This window comes from Nelumbo lutea, chromosome 3, assembly GCF_056320005.1.
Source record: "Nelumbo lutea isolate HS-2025 chromosome 3, American lotus-T2T, whole genome shotgun sequence".
Lineage (NCBI taxonomy): Eukaryota > Viridiplantae > Streptophyta > Magnoliopsida > Proteales > Nelumbonaceae > Nelumbo > Nelumbo lutea.
The window spans coordinates 46263687-46282641 of NC_142686.1; the positions used below are offsets into that span (position 1 = coordinate 46263687).

Genomic DNA, 18955 nt, shown 5'->3' on the forward strand with positions numbered 1-18955 from the left:
GCTCACTAGGACCTTCCCACCCCTCCTTCAACAATCAAATCCCCCTCATGGATCGTCCACTGGGGGCGAAAGATCCTAGAGAGCTGCCCGGTTTCCTCGGTAGGCTCTTGTGTAGATGCGGGGGCGGCCGAGAGCCTTGTAGGATACCCCTCCATAGAGGGCCTCTTCGGCACAGTGCCCCTAGTAGGATGCTCCTTGTGGGCCACCTTCTTCGGTAGCTACTCTCTTGTGGCCACCCTGGCGGGCCTCTTCCTACCCGCCTCAGCCACCTTGACAGGCCTCTTCTTATTCACCTTAGTCAACTTCTTCTTCTATCAGTTTCCTCAACTTTTTCTATTTGGGAATCTCTTTTAATGTTAAGAACTTCTAAAATTTTCAGTGAAATTTTTAGTACTGCATTTCTAAAGGCTTAGCTTCAATTTTTTTTTCAAATTTTCTCTCTCTTTCCTCACCCCCCAACTTAAGTGCCATTGTCCCTAATGGCATGACTAGACTAATGTAAAGGGACTTGGGTCAAAGTGAACAATCAAGAGGATTTTCCCAAGGGCTTCAAGGTCTACCAATTGGTCTCGAATCAAGAAACAAAAACTCTAATCCTACAGACAACTGGAAACTTATGTTGGGTTGCCTCCCAACCAATGCTAAATTTAATGTCTTCAGCTAGACACATTCACACACTTCTCTCATCTATACTCACAAACCCGCTTTCTTCTTCCCACAAACAAGATTCAGATTGGGCTAACCAAGGGGTAGGCAGGGCATCTAAAAGATTGTCCACTACATATACCTTGAACTCATCTTCCCCTAGGTTTGGATATTTAGTGGCACTAAATACATTTAATTGGACTTTTTGGTCCCTAAATGAAATCTCTATTTCTCCTGATTTATATTTGATTTTTGCATTGACCGTTGCTAAAATCGGACATCCTAAGATTATTGGGTTAAGTTCAGTTCCTCGGTTGGGGTCATGTTTAGGACAACAAAATCTATTGGGAAGTAACAATCCCCTATCCTAACAATGATGTCCTCAATAACACCTTGAGAAGTCTTGACTGACCGATCAGTGAGTTGCAAAATTACCGAGGTAGGTTTTAACTCGTTGATCCCGAGCCTTTCACAAATAATTAAGGGAAGCAAATTTACACTAACCCCAAGATCCAATAGGGCCCAATTGAAAGTGATTCTAGAGATAATACATCTTATGAGAGGAGCACCATGGTTTTTCATTTTTCGGGGAAGTTGGTTTAAGAGAATCGCACTAACATCTGCTAAGAGCATCACTTTTTGTGGGGCCAATTGTGGCACCCTCTTTTGAGTGCATAGCTCTTTCAAGAACTTGGCATAGGTCAGGACATGTTGGATTGCGTCGAGGAGAGGGATGTTAACATGGACTTGCTTGAATAACTCCCTGATCTCCTGGTTGCGAGTTTCTTTTTTCTTTCGCAATGGCCTGATAGTGAGTGCGGTTGAAAAGGGAACTACAAGTTGGTTCACTATAGGCTCTTCTTCTAAATTTTCCTTTCCTTTTTCTCTCCCCCCCCAAACTTAGGGTCTTCTTGCCCATTTTCTTCTTCACTAACTCTATTTTTCTCATATGGGTCTTCTAAAATCCTCAAACTCCTTAGGGTTGTAACAAATTTGGAATTTTAAAATTGAGGGTTCTTAGGAGGTGGTTGAATCTATTGTGGAGGAAAACCCGATGGCTGATTTCTAGGATTCGTAACCAGTTGACTCAGTAGTTTCCCTACTTCTCTCTCTGCATTGGCTTCAGATAGCTTTCCTATTTGGCTCTCTAATCTAGCGATGGACTACTATTGAGTTAGGATCAGTTGCAAAAGCAGCACCAATTGGTCATCAACTGTATGGGTCTGAGGAGGTTGTGGATAATCTTGATAAGGTTGGGCTGGTTGGTTCCTAGAGTACATCAGCTAGAATTGACCTTACACTTGTGGCCTCTAAAATTGCTAGGTCATGGAGTTAGATGAGTGGTACTGTTGGGACTGTGTGTTAGGTTGATGTGTCTTCCAAGAGAAGTTAGGGTTATTTCTCCACCCATGGTTGTAAGTATTTGAGAATGGGTCATTATTGGGCCTCGAGAAACTCTGGGCTGCTTGAACCTGTTCTTGGATAAACGGAAAAAACAGGGCCGCCATGTGACAATCATCAACCTGGTGGGCTGGGCTGGCACAAATGGAACAAATTTAGGATAGGGTATAGATGGGCCCGGTTGTCGGTTATAGGTGAAGAATTGATCAAGCTTTTGGGCTAGAAGATCTACCATGTCCGATTTTCTAAAGATTGCATTTAGGTCCATTCTTGCCTCAAGCTCTATACTGTTCTTGACTTCGTAGAGCCCTGCCTTCTTTAAGGGTCCCACCGACCTTTCATAGGAATACAATGATGCATTGTTGATGGAGATTTCACTCAAGGTCTCAAAAAGAGCATACACTTCATCCTCACTTTTGCTCATAAATGCCCCCCCACAAGAGGCATCTGCCATTTGCCAGTATTGATCAGTCAAACCTTCATAGAAGGCTTGAACAAATTGCCACTGAGACAGGCCATGGTGTGGGCATTTTCTCATCAACTCTTTCATTCTCCCCAAGACTTGTGAATTTGTTCACTCGGTGTTTGGATGAATCCAATGGTGGCTCTTCTCATAGTGTTGGTTTGTCCTATAGGGTAGAACTTTCTAAGGAATTCTTGTTGCATTTTTGCCCAAGTTCTAATAGGTCTCCCTATAGTTCCCAACTAGTGCTTGGCCTTGTCTTTCAAGGAGAAGGGGAAAAGAATTAACCTAATGGCATCATCATTAAAGTTTTGGATCCTTAAAGCGGAACAGATTTCCAGAAACTCGTCTATGTATTTGTATGGGTCCTCACCCAGGTTCTCATAGAAAAAGGGAAGCATTTGGATTGTGCTTGATTTAATCTCATACCACAAGGCTTGGGTATCTGGAAATTGTATGTAGGATGAAGGGTTATATTGGGTTGGAGTGAAATACTCCTTCAGATTTTTGGGTTGTGCATCATTGATTCCGGCCATTTCATTGTGTTGTTGGTGATGGAGGTATCTCTCTATCTTAGGTATGGGTTCTACTGTTTCTCTCCTCAGAGATCTCCTTCCCAACATACAACTAGGAAGTCTCTTTTTCTTCTTTTTGAAATTTGAAATTTAAATTTTTGAATTTTAATTTCAAATTTAGATTTTGAATTTTAATTTCAAATTTAGATTTTGAAATTTAAACTCAAATTTAAATTTATTTTTTTTTATTTTTCCTTTTTTTTTGGAATTTGAAATTTAAATTTTTGAAATTTAAATTGAAATTTAGAATTTGATATTTAAATTCCTAAAATTTAAATTCAAATTTGAAATTTTTAAATTAAAAAAAATAGAAGAAATTCAAACATACAACCTACGAGCTCTAAGGTTTCCTAAACTAGTGGTTCAATCAATGTGAATCCTCTTTGGTTCACTTGGAATTACGCCACTTCCTTTGGTTAGCCAGGTAAGAGGTGGGGATGTGGTAAACTCCCCTTGCTCTCGCAAGGACCTAATTAAGTAACCACACAACCCACTTAGGCTTAGCCATTTAACCTCTTTCCTTAGACACCAACCGCCGTTTATGGATTGCTCTTAAATGGATTAATGGAAAAAATCCCCACCTTATCTTATTTAAATTGGATTGCCCTTAAATAGATTAATGGAAAACACAATAAACAAAATAAATGCAACTAATTATGCAATTCAACAATTTAACATAAAATAATAAAACAAACTAATTCAGCAAAAGGAGCAAAAAAAAAAAAAGATAAACCCTAACACATTAACAACTAACAAGATAATTTCAACAATTAAATAATCCTATATGACGCATGCTATAGAACATAGTAAATCCTAAATGTTGAAATGTAAATGCAAAAAAAAAAAATTAAAATATTTTTTTGGTGTAATTCAAAATTTAAAATTTAAACTTTGAAATATAAATTCAAATTCACATTCAGATTCAAATTAAAATTAATATTTTGAAATTAAAACTTAAATTCAAAATTTTGAATAATTTCCTATGAAAAATTAATTAATCAATTAAATAATTAATTAATTAAAGGGGCAATTAAGTAAAGCAACAAATAATTAATTATGCTAAAAATGAATTAAGAACTACAAGAATAAATGCTAAGAAGGGAAATCACTACTCTAAGGGTTAAACAGAAAATAAATAAAAAAAAAGAAAATAAATATATAAAAAAATAATAATATGCGACAATAAAAAAAATAAAATAAAAAAACGAAGTGAGTTTCTAATCTAAAAATAAAGAAAAAATAGAACCTAACAATCCTAAACAGAAATCTATTTCACTCAAGAAACGAAAACAAAGTAAAAAAATAGATATAAGCACAAGACAAAAAATAATTCTAAAAAAAATAAATCGAATCTATCAAGAAAAGAAAACAATTAACTAAGAATTTGAAAGCACTACTTTACGAAAAATAATTTGAAAAAAAAAGAATAAATTGGGAGACTACACCTAAATTGCAATCATAATTTCTCTTCTCTTCTCTTTTCTTCATCAATCTGACAATGCTTTGGTACCCCACCTTTTGCTATTACGTCTTGTAAAATCAAAGAGAAACAAGAATTAAAATGAGATTACAGATTAAGTAATCAAACGGAAAAAAAATAATGAAACAGATCCGAACAAAGCAAATAAAAATTTTTCTCCGTTGCTTCCCCGACAACGACGGCAAGAACTTGGTGTATCCGAAAGCATGTCGTTAACCACTTCGGAACACCAGTTTAGAGATTTATAAATTTTACCAATCCTTATGTAACCTTAAACAACGTAGTACATGGTGAGGAAGGGGTTGAACCCACAGGGAAGAGAGGAACAATTATTATTTTCTCATTTCAGACAAATAAAAAAAGAAAATGGAAGTGGGGTTTGCAGAAAATAAGAAAATAAAATTTATTAATGCTGAAATTAAATGTTTGGAATTAAACAAGACAATAATCAAAATTCAAAAATAAAAGAACACTGAAATCAACAAAAGAAATAAATAAAAGTGATCCCAAAATTTGGATCTAGTGGTGGTCATTGTAGATTGGCTGGATGGCTTGCAAGAACCCCTCTTGACATGATCTGGGCGTCCTTCCCTTCTCTAGCCTTCAAACCCCTCGAGACACATTTGCCTTGAATAAGACGAATTCAAATATGCAAAACACACAAATGAACAGAAATTAAATCTAAAAGATTGCTGAAATAAAAATAACATGAAGGAAAATAAAGAAAATAAAAGGATGGTTGATTAGATCCAGTGGCGGTAGCTGTAGATTGGCTGGACTACTTGCAGGAACCCCTCCTAACAAGAGTTGGGCATCCTTCCCTTCTACAACCCTTGAACTCCTCAAGAACCTTAGCCTTGTGAATTGGGTGAATTGACAAATCTCTTCTCTAGGGCCCCTAGGGTCATTTTTATACAAAAAGGTGGATAAAATTGGAATTAGAGAGAAAGAGGGGGCGGTAGCTTGGTTTTTGCAGACATATGGGCACCCTAGGTTTTAGAATGGAGGGTTAGGATTGTTCTAAGGTGATCCTAAGGTTGAAAAGAAAAGGAGAGGGTGCCCAATATTATGTATGGCTAAGATTTGGGATCCTCATATTGGATGGTGGAGATTTTGGCACATAGAGATGAAAGGTGGATATTAAAAGGAGTGGGTGGTGCCCTAGAGTGAATGGCTGAGATAGAGAGTAAAATAGAGGGCTGAGATCTAGTGGATAAAGGTTGAATGGTGAGGATTAGAAGTTAGGTGGTGCCCTAGGGTTAGAATGCACTCAAAAGATGGTGCCCCAGAATGAAGGGTGAAGATTAAATGTTAGGAAGGGATGGAAGGTGAGGATTTAGCAGTTAGGGGCAGCTAGGGTTTGTTAGAGATGAAAAGAATGAGTGGAGAGGCGCCCAAGGATTTGCAAGGGAGAGGGGAGGATGCTAATACAGTAGGAGGGGCACCATTTTGGGTTTAGCAGATAGGAGGTGCCCTCTTATGCACAACTTTTCATAAAAACACTCATTCTCTCGGTTGGAATTCACACCAGATTCCCAAAAACTACATTTCAGCTTTGAAACTTTACCAATTTTCCCAGGATTTGCATAAAAACCCTCAGAGGTCACAATCTTGAATTTAACTAGGAAAATGACACATTTTGACTATTCTAAGGCCTAAAATACCCTTGAAATGATGCCCTTAAGGCATTAAACTACAGAGTTATCACAAACAAAAGAAGACAAGTCAATATCATCAGACGAGGACAAATGGGACGTGTTGAAAGACTACGAGACCTCTCCTACAAAGGGGGTAGGGTTGAGCCCCGTGAATACCAAAGGGAACTCCATCTTCACCAAAGTCTTGGCTTGGATTCTCCCTAGCATGAGTAGGTGAGCTAAGTCAGCGGCCTCCTCGTCCCAAAGCGTGGGGGGACACCTCTCAACTGTTGTGCATGCCTCTCTCCACATTGACTTGAACGACTAACCCTCGGGGTAGGACATAGAGAAAAAATTGTCCTTCCAATTGTGGACATATGAAGGGTTGTCAATGGGTTTACCCCTTTGAGGCTGAAAATAATACATGCCAGCCTCAAAGGAATGCTTCCTTGGCATGAACATGGCCCGGAACAATTTCGGCATCAGCTTCACTTCTTGAAGTCGAGCCACCACCAACATGGCAGTCATGGTCCTAAGGGTGTTTGGGACTAGCTGGATAATGATAATCCCGTACCACCTCAACAGCTTAGAAATTATGGGGTGAAGGGGGAACCCAAGGCTGAACTTGAGGAAATGCTGGCAAACGTAGATCTCCCCCTCTTTGGGAGTGCATGGCCGGTCACCTACATCAGGCACCCAAAGGGAATAGGACCGAGGTATGTAGAATCGTCGGGCCAAGGACCTCACCTGGTTCACATCCAGAGCACTATCAAACTCCAAATGTGGCAAGTTAGCCATGGCCACCCCTCAGGCCATACTTTCGGCCATCGTCCTCGGCATGGGCTTTTGGGCCCGCTACCCCTTGGTTTGGGGGGACCCCTCTAGCTCCCTCGGCATCATAGATGAGACACTCTCACAGGGAGGGTCATCGCCTTGGTGGCTACCCTCAGCACCCCTGGAGGCTATGCTCTCCCTCAACACCATTGCCTCTCGTTGAGGGGGGACGATGGCTAGTGGACCTAAGGAAGAGAAGGGGTTAGGAGAATCAGGAGAGCTCCCTTCAGATCCAGTTGAAAGTTCATAACACTTAGGGCCAGAGTTGGAGTGATACATGGTTCGAGGTGTTACCTAAAGACAAAGGTGAAAAGGAGGAAGGCGAAGTGTGTTGGTTGAAGGTCTGGGAGTAGTGTTCAATCAACAACAAGGGCGCCTAGAGACAAATGACAAAGAAAAATCATGGCTAAGGTCCCTATTTATAGAAGAACAAATGGTGTAGATCTCGCCGGATCCAACAGTTGTAAGGCCTCTGCTTCCACAACCCAACCGCGGCATGCCACTTGGCACCCATCCTTGGAAGACGAAACAATGACCAGGCGAACCAATGGACCTGCTCACTGTAATCCATTGGATCAGGCTCTTTGACCCAATGAACGCGCATACCAGTCCACCCGGAAGGCTGTTCCACCTATGGGATACTCCCCCCGTGTCCGACCCGTGTAGGGAACGTTCCCAACTTGCTAACCCCAAGTGCCAGTATCACATGCACCTTCAAGCTGCCGACACATGAAGACACGGGATCAGCTCCTCTGAGACCCTTTTGCTCAAAATCCTTGCTGAAGAGCAGAAGCCTACCTACAACCTCATTCTCCTCCCACGAAAACAAACCGGATGAAGGCAGGGGTAAGATAGATTTGACGCCACTGCAAGGTACCCCTCGCCTGATGGGCTCATTGGCGCCCACCATCGCTACTCCCATTGGTTGAAGCCAAAGCCTCCACCTCGGCCTCGGGAGTGGGGGGCAAGTGATGTGGGCTCATTGCCACATCTGAATTTGGAATGCAGTGACTATATGTCCCCTGAATACGCAATGAAGGGAATATTCTCTGTGAAATCTGATGCCTTTAGCTTTGGAGTCTTGTTAGTGGAGATCATCAGTTCCAAGAAGAATACCAGCATTTATAATTCCGACCGCTGCCTGAATCTTATTGAATATGTGAGTGACTAAAGCAGTATCTCTTCACTTCTGCTTAATTTAAGGTCCCATTTGTTCACGGAAATTGGAGTCTGGAATCATTCCCATTCTTGGTGGAATAGCATTGCCCCATTTGAGGGAATGTTGTTCCCTCTCCATCCCTTGGGAATGAAATTCCATTTCAGATGATTTCAATTTCCATTCTGATTCCTGTATGAACCAAATAGTTTATGGGAAATGAGAATAGACCATTCTGATTCCAATTCTAAGTAACAAACAAACCAAGGGCCCATTTGGTTTGTAGTCGGAATCGGAATGGTCTATTCCCATAGTCTATTTGGCTCAGACAGGAATGAGAATGAGAATTAGAATTAAAATCAGCAGGAACGAGATTTCATTCCCAATGAAGAGGCACCAGGGAATGGCCATTCTCTCAAATGGGGGAATGTTATTCCAGCATAAATGAGAATGGGATTCTGATTCCGCCCAACCAAACAATTGGAATCAGAATAATTCATTCCGATTCTGATTCCAGACCCCTATTCGTGTGAAGCTAACGGGGCCCAAGTTGTGATATCTGCTCATTCTCACTTGATGAACACTTGTGATACTTTTAATTTCTTACAACGTGGTTGCAGGCTTGGGAATTGTGGAATGATGGAAGGGGAATGGAGTTGATAGATTCAACATTGTATGACTCAACATCCCCTAATAATGAATTGCTGAGATACGTTCATGTCGCACTCTTGTGCGTGCAACAGAATGCAAATGATAGACCAACAATTGTAGAAGTGGTCTCTATGCTCGGCAATGGAACTCAAACTCTGCCTCCACCCAAACAACCTGCATTTTCAATTGCAAGAAAGGAAGTTGAGGTTGATCCAATTGCAAACCATGGTGAAATGTATTCACTAAATGATTTAACTGCTTCTCTTGTAGAAGCCCGATAATGAAATAGCTACAACAATTTAATTTTAATAGGTCGGCTTAAATGGCAAACCCACCTTGATCCGTTCCTACTGTATCAGGTTCATGTTTGTGAGAAGCAGGACTAAATATATATGTCTCATCACATACACGAGCTAATTGAATTCTATGTATATAATTTTCACGAAATCTGAAAATGCCTTTCCATTGCAAATATTGACATAATCAAGGCAAAAATGGGCCTTGACATCAGTCAATGGTAAGCAAACACCACCTCCTCCTCTTTGGGTTAAGGTTTCCTCATTAATTTTTGTTTTTTGGTAATTTGGTTATAGTTTTGATAAAATATATTAATATAATTGGGCCTTTTGTTTTTTCTTTTAAACCATTAATTGTGTGGGATCAGGGGGAATGTATTTCATACTCTCATATAGTTTCTTCTCTTTCCATGTAGGCTATTAAATTGAACCACATAAATGTTGGTGTTTTATATATTTTTTTGCTTATTTTCTTTTTGTTACTATTCTCTTTTCTAATAGTTGGCATTGATAGGGGATGGGTAGTGATATTCTCACTCCGCCCTGGCCCCAATGTAAATATATATATATATATATATATATATATATATATATATATATATATAAATATTATCTATATTTTAAAATTTTTATATTAAGTAAATCCATTTTATCAAAATATACTTTTAATTAAAAAATTTAGGGATTTGGATCTAGTAAAATAATTCTTATGTAGAGGTGTAAAACGGGCATGGCATGGCATGGCCTGTGGGTGGCCTGTGCAAAGAGTGGGCCGTCCTAGGCCATGCAGCCCTCCCCTGGGATAACTTGTGGGGTTGGCTTGGCATAGCCCATGGCCCAAGCCCGTGTGGGCCCGTGTCATGCCGTTGGTCAAGCTGGTCCATGGGCTAAGTCGGGCCAGAGCTATTTTTGCCTATTTATTTTAAAAAATTGAAAAAAAAAACTTACAATTTTACTTTTATATGAATTTTGATGTATACAATTGCTTATATATACAATAATTAAATAAATTAGTATAATAAAATTGAAAACAACTATTTATTTTATTAATATATTTTTTATATAATGTATTATATTATATATATAAATATATAATATATAAATAATACGTATGGGTTGTGCTAGCAAGCGGGCCACAGGCGAGATAAGCACACGGCCCGCTTGGTCGTGTCGTGCCAATTCGGCCTACGGACCTAAGACCCTAGGCCTAGCATGGTCAGACCGTTGTGTTGGGCTTGGCACGACATGCGTGCTGTCATGCCAGGTCGGGCCTAGTTAGGCCACGAGTGGCACGACCTAAATTACACCTCTACTCTTATCCCTGACGTGGATTTTAATCGGGATTGAAGATAGAGAATATGATATTCCTACCTTGAACTAGAACGGGATCTACTCCTCACACATGGATCTTAATCGGTGCAAAGCACCCTAACAGATCTCCCCTGAACCCGTCTTGTTATCATTCCTAACCACTAATGGACACACCAATCTATATATCTATCTAGATCAACGTTTTAAAAAACAACCCAAAAACGAAACTGTTCTAGGCACTCGTTTTTGAGTCAATGGTCCGATCGTCCGGTTTGAATGAACAGCCCATTTTGACAACAAAATTAAAAAATATAAAAAAAAAAATGGTCAAAAACAATTTAACAGGTCGATGAATCAATGGTTTAATCACCTGGATCAATAATTTGTTGACTTTTTCAATAATTTTTGACGAAATTCCGAATTTTAGATAAACAAAACCGATTGCCTTAACGGTTCCTATGTCGAACCGTTCGAAAACGTTGATCTAAATAATAAATTGGGCGTGCTATGTCAGTACATCACTCCTTTTTCCCCACTCTTTCCTAATTTCTCAAATTTTTGAATATTTTCAATTTTTCTGAAAGATTAATGAGCCCTGTCATCATACTCATTCACATCATTATTGACCTTTCGTTTCCCATTCCCAAAAGGTTTCTCGCAACTATCACCATGTCAATTACACTCCATTATGCGGAAAAAGAAGTACACTCACCATTAAAAAGACGCGAATCTCGAGCCAGAGACCATTTGTCTTCTCTCAAATCTCGTTTTCTGCTCCATCCTTGAAAAAGACAGACCTCTTCGTATATGACGTTCTAAGGTTGAGAAGAGATTATGCAGATTCAGGTTGAATACAGCCATTGTTCTAACGATTTTGGGCTTCAAGTTTCAAAAATCTTTTTCCATTTGGCAGTGCCACTCATTTCAGAAGGCTCATTTAGGTCAGCTCCAATCTTCGGAACGGCCCATTTGTCTAGAGGATGAAGTGATGCTATATCGTCCTTAGAGAACAATTTTATAGATCAATGAAACGGAACAACTGGATGATCAATGATCCTCTTAAAAAGACACGTATTGGACACTACTTGTAAAAACATCAAATTGACATTTCATGTAGAAACAACTATGCTAATAAACATTCTAGGTAACATTGATTCTCACCTGTGATATGTGATGACACATTTCTTTTAATTAATTTTTACCATAAAAAGTAAAAATAAATTATTTTAAACAAATGTGAAAACTAAATTAATAAAATATGATTAATAGTCATATCAATATTAATATTATAACATTTAGCGAGAATGACGGTTCAGCCTAGGGTTAGAATATTTAGGGCCAATACATATCGGCCCTATATTGGCCCATATGTATCATTCCAGGATTCCTTCGTTATGCCTCTATAGTGGGTGCATCGGAGGCTTGACTGGTTCGGGGGTAGAGGAGACCTAAACCACCCCTTGAACTGGTTGCAAAAAAAATAAAAAAAAGGCAATAAAAATGTGTATTGATTCGCCCGATATGTCCCTATCGGCATATCGGGCGTATCGATATTTTGAACCTTGGCCCAAAGTAATATTTGACATTTTGAATGTTTAGTGGAATTCAAAAATCTGCATTGGACCTATCTGTACTTTTCCATAATATTTATAATTAATTATACATGGGTAATTCCATTTTTAAATATAATTACACTTTATAACTTTCATTAAAATTTTAAAATTATTAATTCTAAATTATTACACATGAAATTTGCCACACACAATCTATCATTAGGGGTTCAACTTTTATTGGACGTGTAAAATGACCCAAAAATAATTCTTGAGTTGGACCTAAATAAGTTTGACTTAGGTGGAGTTCAATAGCATATATATATATCACAGATGTAATCATTTTGGTTCTGTCCACAATAAGATATGACGTTCTACTATGTGTGGATGGTCCCCGTTCACAAAATAATGTGGAGAGGGACGAGTCACACTACAATTTATCATCCATAGTATTTTCTCATGAATGATCCGCACTATGGTGTGGACAATTTGTGGAAAGGTTTTAGTAACGCACTTGCGTTACATTGGTCCAATTACTTTCATTTTATTTAATCTTTTAATAATTTTCAAAATTTTAATATTTTATCAATAATAAAATGTTAATTCTAGCACAAGTTTGATTGTTTTCCTTCTCAACTCTTTTTTTCATTATTTAAATATTAATTTTTTAATTTTTTTATATTTAATTTTTATTTTTAACATTTAAAATAATATTTCTTAATTACTTAAAAAATGCTATTGTAGTCTAATATTGATGACTTTTTTTTCATTTTATTTATCGAATAAAATGCAAAAATTAGACATTTATGATCGACTGTGTAAATCTCTCATAAAATGTATATGAGATATATGGAATCAACACCACACCTATAGAACACCATTATGGGTGTGGGCTGGTCTGGTCCAGTCCACGCAATTTATCTATAGTTCAGAAAAAACTATGGGACTATGGTGTGGTATAGATTGGCCCCTACCATAGGGTGTGGTGTAGACCAGTCCACACCACTAATTTCTCATCTACACTATAGAACACCCCCTTAGTTCAGCATGCCTCTCCTTCCAGCAAAGGTATTTACCTAGTTTCTCTTTTTTGCATTTTTCTAATTTTCTTTTTATTTAAAAATATAATAAAGTAATCATGGTAGACACAGAATTAAAAGAGAGAGATATTATATTATTAAATAAGGAGAGACATAGAAAGACTTTTGGATTTTAGGTTATCTCATCTCAATGCATGCTACTATACATTTAAGAGTAGTAGTAATAGTTAATAATTATTAATAAAACTTAGTAAAAATTAAAACAAATTTATCTTATAATAGTTAATAAAAATTAAGAAATTAGGTTTCCTTAAGATGTTAATTAAAAATATTTCAATTCTAATTAAAAATCAAATTTAATAAACACTAATAAAATAAAAAGAAACTAAATTAAAAAAAAATGATGGAATGTCTTAAAAATATTGACTTAAAATCCATTGGATATAATAAACATGGGTTTGATATATTGTACATAGAACATAGATTCTATTGTTGTATCATGTTTTGTTTATTCTTTTCATTTTATTGTAATGCATTTTAAAAAGATTAGTTTAATAATATTTTATTACTTTAATAATATTAGGGTTTTGGGGGTTTTGTATTATGAGTTCTTTAGTCCTTAAAGGGAGCCAAAAATACTCAAACATCCTTACATCACCCCCTTTCTTTCTTTAATTATATAAATTCTATCTCTCTCTCTTTCTCATTAACTCTCTATTAATTAGAACTATTCATGGGTCAGGCTTAGGCTTGGCTTTTGCCAAAATTTGAATGGGCCCAGCCCGAAGCCCGAGCCTGATATAGTGTAAAGTCAGGCCTAAAGCTTAGCCCATGAACAGGTCTAATAGTGTGCAATTTTAATATTAATGATATCAATTTTGTTAATGATAATAATTATTGTTTTAAAATTTTAAAACAAAAGGAAATAAGAAAAATACAAAAAAGGAGAAAATAGATAAATACCTATGCTACTTTTTGTAAATACAAATATAATTATTATTTTATATTTTTAAATAAATGATTATTTTATTATTTTATTATTAATTTTAATTATCCTATTAATATTAATTATACTAATTCTTATAAATGGTCATCCCTAAGTACAAATTAATACTAGTTTTATTAATTTCTTATCTTTTAATAGTTGCTAGATAAAAACTTGCTAAGTTTTAATATTTGTTTTAATTTTAGTGATTTTTTATTAATTATAGTTATTAGGTTTCAAATTATACATTATTATTATTAATTTTATTATTATTATTATTATTGTATGTCATGTATCACATGTTACAAGTTTTTATACAAACCCGTTTAGCTTGTCTTCTTCATATAAATGATAAAACAGGTTCTATATTTTAAATTTTCATTAACTTTTTATTTCTATATCATTTTTAATGGGTCTTCTATTCTATATAAGTCTTTTGTGTAGTATGGGCACTATGCACAATAAATGTCTTAACTCATAAAAATTATTAATTTTAATAATATTATTACTTAATTAATTAATTAAAATTATATTAATACAAATTTATCTAATAAAATAAAAAACAATATATTAATAAATGTTTCTAATTTTATTAATGTTTATTAAGTATGATTTTTATTAGTGTTTTTAATTTTTACTAAGTTTTATTAATATTTATTAGTTTTAAGTGGAGGTTTAGTGGATTCTTAAATTAATATTTTCATTTTTGTTGTTTTATGTTTGATTGTTAAACCTGAACCTATTTATATTATTTGACTTATTAATATTTTACTTTATTGTGTTGTATTACTCAAAGTTTTAAAAAATGACATAAAAACGGAATCGTTCTAGCCACCGTTTTCTAGGTTAACAATCTAACCGTCCAATTCGAATGGACGGCCTGTTCTGACAAACAAATTAGAAAATAATTAAAATAACAATAAAAAACTATTGAATGGGTTGATGGTTCGACTACCAGGGTGAACGGGTTGTTGACTTTTTTGATAGTTTTTGGCCAAAGACCGGGTTTGGGGTAAAACAAAGCTGGTTGCCTAGACAATTCCCAAGCTGAATGGTCCGACTGTCTACATCAACGACAGTTTGAAAGACTTGGTGTTACTACTCTCTCTCTCTCTCTTAAATGTCTTTTTTAAATGTAATAATAACATGCATTAAAATAAGAGATTTTGGCAAACCAAAATGTCACTCTTTCTCTCTCTAATAGTGTGAATTTAATTTAATCAAAATAGGTAATGATTATTTTTTTTTATATTTTTTAAACAAAAAAATAAAAAAATAAAAAAATAGAGAAAATAGATAAATAACTTCTCTCAAGAAGAGATATGCGACATGGACCATCCAACCTAACCCAACCTAAGTATTTTCCCAAAGGTCTGTAGATTCCTCTTTCCTGATACATTTCCAAAGAGCTTTCTTAATATATTCCTTTCCCGCACCACACGCCTCCAGATCGTAGAATGTTCTTGCTTTGCTTCGAATTGAATTAAATAATCTTTCCCTCACCTATACTTCATTCGAGTTTTTTTGAAAATATTGAATCTTCCCTTTTCCAAACTTCACACGCAATCTCAGCAAGAAAAGCCTGGTTAGGAATATTTGAATCCATAGCACCGACAACTCCGTACTAGGTGGAATGCTTGCTTCCCAATAAGAATTTTATTTTTTTAATTTATCCAAGTTGTGTGACACAGGTTCGTTGGAAGTTTCATCATTTGCATTGTGGCATATATTGTACTGAGAGAGAGGTAAACTTTGATATGTGTACAAGGCAGCTGAGCCACATTAGTGATTTGGTGCGGTTTGAAATTTAATTTCCCCATTTAATTATTTCTCTGTTTTCAGTTTTCAAGTAAGTATCACTAACTAATGTGGTATTTGGTTTCATTGTTATTTTATGAGAAAATAGTGTTAAATCGGAGTCACATTAATGATTCATCTTTCAATGATCAAATCTGTTATTTGGTTGGCCGTTTTCTTAGAAAATGGAAAAGAACACTGATTCTCAAAATTCAAAAAAATTGGGAAATGTCAATTTTGACGTTTTTCTTTTCTCTAAATGTTGCAAGGCATGACCACTGATGTGGCTCGATTTGGTTCGGTTTTCTTACCAAAGACCTCCAAACATTGAAAACACCAGACCATTGCATTGCCATTTTCTGAGAAGACAAGACGTAATGTAACCAAACACCTTCTAATAATATTCATTTATGCTGTATTTGATTAAAAGATGAGGAAGGGAAAGGAAGGGAAAGGAAGGAAAACCATTACAAACCTTCATTTCCTTTCGTTTCTCTACTATTTTTTTCATCAAACCAAACAAGCTAGCCTCAAGGAAAGACATAAACAGCCCCCTATATAGAATTCTAGAGCAACAAATGTTTCAGCAGCTCCCTTACCTGGGAAGTCGGAAGGACAGTCAAACCCACCAACCCCTAAGGTTCAGTTTTGAAGGAGTATAAATATAAATATGTATATAGAATAATACAAAATATGAGGTTTTGCATTATACAAATTTGCATTTGTACTCTTTTCAAACTGAGCCTAAGAAACTCATCCAGTACTTACTAAAGAGTAAAGAACGCACAGAGGGAAATTGAATCATTGAAGGGTCTTAAATTTGATTCTATTAATTCACTCCTTGGGCTGAGTTTGGAAGGAGTACAAATGCAAATATGTAGAGGACAAAACCTATATTTTGTATGTATTTACGCTGTACATATTTGCATTCGTACTCCTTGAAAACAAAACGTGCTTTTACAAAACAACGAATCCTAATTAATGGAACAACATTAATTGCATTACTTACTTTTGTATAGATTATATATATAGCACCCACGAGACACCTCTCACTTGCTAGGTCTAGAAAAGGTGACCAACAAACCTGATGACGATCATGCTTTGTTTACGTGGAGAGAGAAGGATAACACATTACAGCAACTCTCATCAGATACTGTTGGTTGGGGAGGGAGATTTCTCCTTCTCTGCTTGCTTAGCCAAGGCCTTCCGCTCCGCTACAAACATGGTCTCCACTTCCTTGGATTCTAGAAGTAATACACTATCTTTTCTGGTTTTCTGTTATCAATTTTTTTTTTCTGCAAGTCAAGAGTGTTCAATTGGGTGGTGCCTTATTCTAATCTGAATCTTTTGGGTATGAAAACACACAGAAATGCTTTTGTTTAAACACCCAACAGCAAGGGAGAACTTGGACGTACTGGAGAGCCTGGGTGGCGCTATTGTGCATGGAATGGATTCACATACCATGGTGCAGCATCCTTTCCTCGAGGATAGAAAGTTTGACAGAATAGTCTTTAATTTTCCTCATGCGGGCCTTATCTACCCGTCTGAATGTGTGCAGGACCAAATTAGGCAAGCTTCCACACAAACAAACTGAACTGCTTTACGTATTGTGGGCTCTGTTCAATTCACATCTGCGCCCCATAACACATCCCAACCGTATATTGGGATGTGAATGTGGGAGATGTTCTCGGTGCATGCTGAGATGTGCATGTGGGGGCGCCCATGAAACCCTCTTTATTGGGCGCAGACGTCAACTCGGCTCAGTTGTATATCAACCATGCATACGACATCATCTTCTGTTGGTCTACTTTTCTTTGTCAAAACTCAAAACAATTGAACCACTTCAACTTCTGTCATTTCTTCGTGGAGTTGAAGCCCAGACCAAAGCTAGAAAATCCAAGCCCAATCCTTTCACAAATCCTGTTTGGTACAAGATGGGCCCACCTTTGTGTGGTTTCTCCACTACAACTCTACAAATCCTGTTTGGTACACATACATAAAGATAAAGGCCTAGAGTTAAGGGGGTGATCATTTGTAGCCCTGCCCCAGAATTTTCAGGCTTGGACAACCTCGCTGTAGCCCCGGCCTACAACATCAAGCCTGGAAATTCCTGGGCCTTGGCCCAATATCTTAGGCCCAGCCCGACCTGCAGTCCTACTTACTTCCATGCATGTGGCATGCAGCTGTAAGAACTAAAATAGTGCTAGTAACTTAACCTTCCTTTGGATGTCATATTCCAATCGGATGATTCAAAATGAATCAGCTAGCATTTGTAGAACATGCATTGATAAACTGTGTAAAGAAAACCTGAAGATTTATTACTTAACCTTGATATATATGTTCATGTTCCCTGGCCTGCAGGCTTCATCAAGGGGTGGTGAAAGGTTTCTTTAGAAATGCACGTGACATGCTGACAGAAAAGGGAGAAGTTCACGTGACACATAAGACAACTCATCCTTACAATAAGTGGGAGGTGGAGAAGCTAGCGGAAGAGGAGGGACTCTGTTTGGTTGAAGAAGTAGGTTTCTCTAAGAAGGACTATCCAGGATATCACAACAAGAGAGGTTATGGAAGGAAAAGTAACCGGACTTTTCGAGTGGGAATGTGCAGCACATTCAAATTCTCTTTGTCCAAGTCAACAAAACAGTCCGATATATAATTATAGGCCTTTATATTGGACTACAAGAGATCCAACTTCTTTCCCCAATTATTATTCTGGTGAAAAAATGAGATTGTGTACAAGCTAAGTGCATCATGTGAATCTCTTACAGTAGATTCAAGGTTCAAAATTTTCTAAATCGCCATCGTATCATGGGTTCACTTAAACGCCAGTCCCAACTATAGTCGCATATTGGGAACATCTCCCTCTGAATGGCAAGATAGATGTTCCCAATATGCGGCTACAGTGTCCTGTTGGGACAGTATTGGGAGCTTTTTGTTTGTACTAGATCCCTATTCTTTTTAAAGTTTTCCCCACAACCGAAACTTGGGTTTTTTAAACATTTAAAACTGATTCTATGGCTCATTATAAATACAAATATGTACAGTTTTGAAGGAGTACAAATACAAATACAAGTTTTAAACTCTACATATTTGCATTTGTATTCCATCCAAACTGAGCTTTTGTAAAATCA

General features: G+C 36.8%; 1 protein-coding gene and 1 pseudogene across 2 annotated transcripts; both read left to right on the top strand.

Annotated features, from left to right (window-relative positions):
* The first annotated feature begins 8068 nt into the window (after positions 1-8068).
* Positions 8069-9123, top strand: LOC148864708 (receptor-like serine/threonine-protein kinase SD1-8 pseudogene; annotated as a pseudogene).
* Positions 9124-15665: 6542 nt separating this feature from the next.
* LOC148864709 (uncharacterized protein At4g26485-like) lies at positions 15666-18619 on the top strand. Of its 2 annotated transcripts, none has more exons than XM_088980998.1 (4): positions 15666-15769; positions 16882-17071; positions 17189-17390; positions 18183-18619. In XM_088980998.1, the coding sequence occupies exons 2-4, from the start codon at positions 16909-16911 to the stop codon at positions 18478-18480; spliced, it is 663 nt and encodes a 220-aa protein (XP_088837124.1). In that variant the 5' UTR covers positions 15666-15769; positions 16882-16908; the 3' UTR covers positions 18481-18619. The 2 variants fall into 2 exon arrangements, with proteins under 2 accessions (XP_088837124.1, XP_088837123.1); XM_088980997.1 differs by having other exon boundaries at positions 15753-15873.
* The last annotated feature ends 336 nt before the right edge of the window (positions 18620-18955 follow it).

Coding starts and splice junctions, on each gene's coding strand:
- LOC148864709 (XM_088980998.1), top strand. CDS start 16,909: ATGACGATCATGCTTTGTTTACGTGGAGAGAGAAGGATAACACATTAC. Junction 17,072..17,188: donor CACTTCCTTGGATTCTAGAA/GTAATACACTAT, acceptor GAAAACACACAG/AAATGCTTTTGTTTAAACAC. Junction 17,391..18,182: donor TGTGTGCAGGACCAAATTAG/GCAAGCTTCCAC, acceptor CCTGGCCTGCAG/GCTTCATCAAGGGGTGGTGA.